The sequence below is a fragment of the Pipra filicauda genome, unplaced genomic scaffold (genome assembly GCF_003945595.2).
Source record: "Pipra filicauda isolate LSUMZ 115617 unplaced genomic scaffold, ASM394559v2 scaffold16_size7369187_pilon, whole genome shotgun sequence".
NCBI lineage: Eukaryota > Metazoa > Chordata > Aves > Passeriformes > Pipridae > Pipra > Pipra filicauda.
This window is the reverse complement of record NW_024104207.1, coordinates 1,882,175-1,889,654: the sequence shown is the minus strand read 5'-3', so window position 1 is coordinate 1,889,654 and position 7,480 is coordinate 1,882,175. Positions and strand designations below refer to the sequence as shown.

The 7,480-nt window shown below is 37.1% G+C and overlaps 1 protein-coding gene across 1 annotated transcript; it reads right to left on the bottom strand.

Moving 5' to 3' along the window:
• Positions 1-936: 936 nt before the first annotated feature.
• On the bottom strand, positions 937-7,203 carry LOC113983173 (sulfotransferase 6B1-like). Its single transcript, XM_039379546.1, is given in 7 exon segments — positions 937-1,709; positions 2,618-2,776; positions 3,285-3,377; positions 4,169-4,295; positions 4,945-5,034; positions 5,705-5,841; positions 7,002-7,203. Coding segments are annotated over 7 exon segments (939 nt in total). The 3' UTR covers positions 937-1,578.
• Between the last annotated feature and the right edge of the window lie 277 nt (positions 7,204-7,480).

Sequence of the window (7,480 nt, the reverse complement as noted above, 5' to 3'; positions counted from 1 at the left end):
AGTGCATTTCCAGGTATCAAGTTAAGGTGACTGCTCTATTTTGATTCTTTCTCAAGTTTTTAACACAGCTATTACATATGTTCTCCAAGGCATCTGGTACCTTTCTGGGTTCTTACAGATAATTTGTAGTTGTTCAAAGATGACTTGCATCAGGATTTTCAGCTGCTCTGCCTTTGAATTCATTCATTTTTTTCTAAATATTAAGCATTCCTATTTCTTCGCAAAACTCTACATGTCTACATATGTCCAGGCAGAACCAACAAGCTTTAAAAGAGTGAAGCAAAAAGTCACTTTATTATTCCTAGTGTATATTTTATTTCTATTTCTTATCTGCTTAGTGGTGAATCTATAAATTGGGTGTGGTTTTTCCTATTTTTAATTCAACTGTACTTAAAGAACTTAATTTTGCTTCTTTTCCCAGAACAGGTGGCTGAAGTGCAGTTAGACCCTGGACAGGTCTGAAATACTGTGTCCACAGAGCCAAATAGCAATGGCAGTACAATATAGCTGAGTATAGTAATGTCTCACACCATCACTCTTGGAACTCCCACTCTCTCAACAGAACCATTTTCAAGAAAGACACTGACAAACTGGAAGGGTTCCAAAGGAGGACCACAAAGATGAGAAGGCTCAGGGACAACCTCATCACAGTATTTCAGTAGTTAAAGGGCAGCAACAAAGAGGACAGAGGTTCTCTATTCACAAGGAGCCTATGGAGAAGGTAACAGGCAGTGGGTTCATGTTGCATGAGGAGGGGTTTCATCTTAATATAAGAAAAAATTTTTTACAGTGAGAACAATCATTCACTGAAACAACCTCTCCAGAAATGCGGTAGAGTCTGTCCTCATCACTGGAGGTCTTCAAGATGCAATAGTCTCATCTAGGCTCCCTTTCTCATGAAAGGTTGGATCGTATCATTTTTCAAGATCTCTTCCATCCTGGGCTGTTCTATGTTCCTATAAAAGCAGTGACTCTGAGTGAATTTTTCCAGTTGACACCAGCCTATAATCTGAAATCCATCCTCACATTTTGCATTCAGAGAGATTAAAATCCTTAAGAATGCTGATCCTCATTCCCTTTCTTTCTTCTCTCTCTAGCTCTGATCCAGTTTGTGCTGAAGTCATGGAAGACATCCTTTGTCATTAGGTTTGTGTCAGATCCATATTTTTGCTAGTAATCTTTTCTGTGAAGATGTTTCTTGATTTGAAACATTTTTGAAGAAAAAATTATCTGCACAGTAAATAACTACAAAATAGTCTACAAAGATGGGGTTTGGCTAGAAAGAAAAGGGTCATTTCCCTCCAGGTGACAGCTACTTCAACAGGGCTGTTGAATTTTTGTGAATATGATTAGTTGACACATCTTGCAGCAAATGGGTGTAGCCAAAGCAAGCCAAAGATCTCACCATAAAACTAAAGCCTACTATTCATCACTGTCACTATAAAGGCTGCTGCAATGTGTTTATTAGAGTAATTCTAACAGTGCTTTGATAATTTGATCTAATTTTCCAGTATATAGTATTCAGATTATCAGCGTGTGCCTCAAGAAGTTCTTGTTCTGACCACATTTTATTACTCTTCAGGCTTTACAGTACACTTCATACTTTAACTTTGTTCCAAGTTTAGTTCCTCCTACATATTCTTCAAATGCTTTGTCCATTTTCTCATTCTGATCTTCACTGAAAAGATTCTTCCAGTCACTTACAGCACCTTCAGAGAAGTAAAGAAACTTGAAAATCAAGAAAAATTTTTCTATACATCTGTCATTCTTATTCCATTGTGCACTAAATACTGTTGATCTATTTTTCCAGATAAAACTTTACTCATTTCTGCACCAATATAATTTTGTGAACTCAATGGAGCTACATATCTGCGAAACTGCTATAATGCCAAAGAGAATACTCCTCTTCCGGTGACTGTGTTCAAAAAGGCAGCCTAAAGTCCTGGTCCCCTACAGCTCCCTACTCCAGTCAGTTATGACTGACAAAGTGAAAGATCATGAGGAATTGATTAAGAATTATCTCGCAGGAGGCAGAGCTGGGTTTCTGCTCCTTTGGCAGCTAGAGTTTTTATCTAATGACTTCTTTAACGTAAACTGCATAAATAGATTGACAGCCAGTTGGCCTTCCCATTTCCGTGTCCCCTACACTATGCTGCAAAAATAGTTCCCTTTTGTTGCCCCTCCTCTGTGTACCTGATTCTTGCATGTTTGACTTAGTCCCAACCTGTAAGAGTGAACAGGGGTTTGGCAGTGGCCCTCCTAAAAAGTGTGATCGTGCCACTCAGGTTGAGTTTGGCCCAGTGCTGCCTGCTCGGATAAGCCTCTAGTGGCTGAACAATCAGTGACATAGGCACAGAGGTGAAGCGGAGTTCAGACACATGACAGTTCCTCCTTCCTGACAGCTGTCTGCGGGCCTATAAAATTTGCTCTGTTGCCAGAGCCTTGCTGGGTATCTTTCTCACCAGTGCTCCTTGAATAGCTTTCTCAAGTGAAATAGTGATAACCTGTTGATACTAACTTGCAATGCTAATATGTGTGCAAAAAAATAGAAGCAAAGAATGGCCCGAGTTCTTGAGAATGTGACATTTCTACCTCTGAACCGCTTGGAGCTTCCTACCTTTGCGAAAGAGAACGTTGCCTAATGCCCCATGGGTCTTCTGTGAGTTCTTCTTCATTGACTGAAAGCTGCTCCTCTCTACCACAAGCTGAAGCTCCTCCTCAGTCACTGAAATCCCTAAGAAAGCAGCTATGTTTTTCACACCCACGACAGGATTCTGGAAAGGGGAATGTAACATACCACATGACATTCAAGCAAATTACACTGCTTTCCAAGGCGTTTACAATTCCCTACATCTCTCTGCTAGCTACATATATGGAATATTCATAGAGTTCAGTAGGACTAGAGTAATACATAGTGTTTCTCTTCTCCATAATTATTTTAGAGGAGATATGAGCTGTTTCCCTATAGATTACAAAAGACGGTGCACCATTTACAGCTGAACAAAATCTACACTGTTGAATATATAAAAGCTCCTCCCAGAAAATTACTGGGGATTTTGATTTACAATTATTTGGGCTTATAGCACAGCTAAATAAAAAACAATAATAATTTTCTCAAGCGAAATTTTAAAAGGTTTTTGAGTTTGCATTTTACCTTTTCTTTACGTAAAATAAGAATCTATCCCACACAGTTTGCATACCCTACATGAATATAATGGTGACTTGGTTTAGGAAAAAATGCTCTTTGAAGTATAAAATATTTGTAATTATTGATAAACCCATCTCTTTTAGCTCTTCATAAGTTATTGTCATAACATTTTCTTCATCAGCATAGTTGTTCCATTTGGAAAGGTATTCGAAGTAGGATCCCCAGACCACTAAATAGAACAAAAGAATCCTAAGATATGTCATAAATGAACATTAGACAAGCTCCTTAAAAAATAAACTAAATTTTATTCATTAAGTTGATCTCTCAGCCATGAGCACTATTAATCATGTCTATGGCAGAGTTTACACCCTTCTGTGGAAATTATAGGTTTTGCTCCAGGCTGTTCTGGCATATGCACAAGTCTCAGGGATATGATACAATTTGTAAGTTGGAACAGTAAAACTTAGTATCTCAGGGCAAATGGGACTCCACCAAAGAGCTATCAGTACTCAAACCATCTTGCAGACTCCCTTAATCCACTTTGAAACCTTGCGTAACCCTCCCTTCAGCTGGCTGTGTGCTATGCTAAACTTATGCAATTTAAACGAGTGTTATTATTTTCTCTCCTTTTTAATGCATTAGACTTAGTCCAAATAATTCCTTTCATCCTATTTGGCATGTAGGTGTTTATATGCCTGTATGGACACAAGATGATGGACACTGGAGAGGAGGGGTGAAGGGGATCCAAGACAGAGATAAGGAAGAATTACTTCTTCTAGAAAAAATATCAGTTTAGACAAGTTAAAGCAGCTTGTGGAACTGCAGTTTTGACAGGGACTTATCCTTAAGCAGTAAGACAAGTACGGTAAACTTAGTGCAAATGCCTAACTTTCTCTCTTTAATCTCTGCTTTTGTACTGTAAACCAAAAATTCCTAGTGGAGCTGATTTACTGAAGTAAAGCTTTTTTAGACAAAGACAAAGCATTGAATAATTGACACAGCCAGAATAATATACTGTACCTTTCTTTGTCATGAAATCTGTGAAGAAATCATCCCAGGTCTCATAGGAGGGAAGAATAGCCAGGCCATTGGAAAAATGGTAAAAAGATGTAGCTAAATCTTTTGGGTTACGAATCAATAACAATATCTAGAAAAAAAATTAATTATTTGTACAGAAAGATGTAACAAACTATAGCATGAAAACAATAATAATGTATTTTATAACTGCAGTTGGGGAATTTCTAATATCTTGTATGCTACTTGCAGACATAGCAATTTCATTCCAAATTAAGAAGGTGAAGTATTTAACTTTGCTTTGGAACCATGTGAAGATGATTGCCTTTAATTATTAAAGTATTTTATACAGATTAACCAAATTAATTATGCAGAATCTAAGTATGTTTTGCTCAATGCAAGCATAATTCATCATTTAGGTAGCAGGGAAAAAATCACAAAAATGCAAATTCTCTCTGAAACTTGACACACTGAAGCCCTCACTTGTGACAACACCACAAAATGTCTCCCATGGGAAACTGTGTCAAAATGCATTTTGCCTCTGGAGGATTTGTTCAAGCCCTGCAACTCCCTTATGGAGACTGTCACAAAGGTGCCAATAAGGACAAACAGAGGTTAAGTGAGATGAATGGCAGTACTTAAACAGGCATGTAGAAATGGCCAGGCTAAACACTTAAGTATAAGAGTGATTCTGAAAATTGGCAGAAAAGTACTTCATTGGCTATAAAAAAAAAAAAAGCTGTTGAAGTGTTTGCTTTCAAGACATTAAAATCAGCACTTACCTTGACTTTATTTTTGAAGATAGACTTGGGAAGGTTTTCAGGACGGAGATGAGTAACCATAAATCTTGGAGAAGGTAATTTGGTCATTCACTTTAGGAATTGGAAGGAGGAGAGTGGACAGTTCAGTTAGTACAAATATTCTTTCCAACAGCCTATTCTAAAATGTTGCCTTGCTAAACTTATCAAGTTATTGGCCGATAAAAGCACTTTTCTGTGTGTGTATGTTTTACCCTGGGATATTAGTGGGCTGCTGTGAGTAGCTATAATCTTCAAAAATCCCTGAGAATGAGTGACTAGAGAAAGACTATCCATTGTTAATTCTCTTTAGTGATAATGAATTTGACATGTTCTGTTAGACAAGGGCTCAAATCTGAAGGTAAGATACAGACTCTAACTGGGTATATGTGAAAGCTGAAGGATCTCAAGGACTGGATGCAGGGGTGAGGAGGAAGAGCTAGTAAAAGACACAAAAGCTAGTATTTCATTATTTGATATTTCTTGAAGCTCTTCTTAAACACAGAAGATGCTATGTTGAATTTCTGCAGTTCTTGTGTATCTAATGGGTAAGTGCTCCTGTCACTCTCATTGAAGTGTTCGTTTATTCCTCACCATTTGGCAATCCAGACAAGATTCATCCTGACCAGATGCCATATACAGAAAAGTGGGAGAGTTCTTTTCAAACAGTGGAATATTTCACACTCCATATATTCAGTATTTGAAGCACATAATTTCAATAATTGTATACATATTCTCTTCCCACCTCATATTTCTCAGCATCTCCAACTTCAAGGTAGGGGAATTCTAGTTCTTCATCATTCACACCGCTTTCTCTATCCTGTGTTTTCTTTTCAGATATGTTTATCAGGTCAGTTAAGATTTGACTTAGCCAGTTTGTGCCTGAAAGAGGAAAAATACAGAATTTCTTGTAAAAGTTTTAGAATAAACAGAAATGGATTTTCCAGGAAAGCCAGGAGGAAGGTAGTACTACGAGGTGAGTTACCTGGTCTCCTTTCATCATGTGATACAATCACAGCTGACTATCTGGACAATCACCTGTCAGGGTCCTACCTTTGGTCCTCTGTGCTGTATGTACTCATTTGCTTTGCCAATAGGAAAAAAATTCTCTGAAGTGACATTTCCTATACACTTTTATTATATTTTTCTCAAAACATACCAAAGAGTCTGTAGCGAACTCTCATCTTTAGTCTACCATTTCCTGACTTCTGGATACTGGGTTCCTACATCTTTCTCACTACAGTCTTAACAACTGCAGTCTGGTGCAAGCATTTCTTCAAAAAGAAAATATGATAAAAAACCAAAAACCTTGCAATCCTTTCAGCTCTAAGACAGTGCAAACCCAGTTGCTGGAGGAGAGAAAGTACTAGATTAAAATGGATATGAGACACATCTGACCCAAACCTGTGGCTCTGATAAGGGGCAGCACAGGGTGCTCTCAGGCAGAAGGAGCAAAGGAGCAAAAGTTGTAAACTTACACTCCTAGCAAAGATCTCCTGATTTCCTAATAAGCATTGAACAATGTGATCATTTCAAGTGCTAAAAAATATTTTGATAGCTATTTCCTGACATCTATATGAAACAAACTAAAGAAAATGCAGCATGGCATGGGAAGGTACGGAAAGCTCAATTCCGTGTAAAAATACAAAGCTGTTAACTTTACAAAGATAAATGTGACAGCAGATCCTGTAATATCAAGGGATCTCATTATGTGTGGTGTAAATCAGTGTATTTTAATTCTCTCCAATTCAGGCATTTAACTTCATAACTATGAAAAGTAAAGATAACAAATACCTTTACATGTTATAGAAAAGAAATCATTGTTTTTCTCAGTCTCTTGGAAAATTTCCTACATAAAGTCCTCATAACTAATTATCTTGTGCTTTTTGAGAACAAAATACATTTCACAAAATTTTGTGAACATTCTAAATACAATTATTTAATATAATATATATTATATCATATATATTGAATATATTAATACAAATCCACCTATTTGCAATTATATTACATTACTTAACAAAAAAGCAAAATATATTCACCAGATTTAGGGTATCCTGCCAAAAGTACATCATCACTTCTGGATTCAAACGACTCCAAGGCTCTGAATGTTTCAGGACTACAAATAGTGACAGGGTAGAGAGTTCCATTGTAAGAAAACAGCAGTTCATCACGAGGCAGTAAACTGGCAGCCGCTATTCCTTTATCTATAAGATCAGTAAAATATTTCCTGGACTTATCCATTCTACTTCTCTCTCTCACACACACAGGCTCTGACACAGTGTGAAATGCTATCTAGAAAAAGAAACCCACATGCTACCTTTTTATAGGTGCTTGATTTGTTGGGGGTTTTTTGAGTTTTGTTTGTTTGGAGGTTTTTTGGACCCTATGATAATAATTTATTACTCTTTCTGAACTGTGCCACTCCAAAGAGTAATTTGAACCTTTTGAAATCGATAAAAGTTGAACATAAGATAAACAACCAAATGCAATTTCATTCTAGGAAAAAGGGCTTAAATAA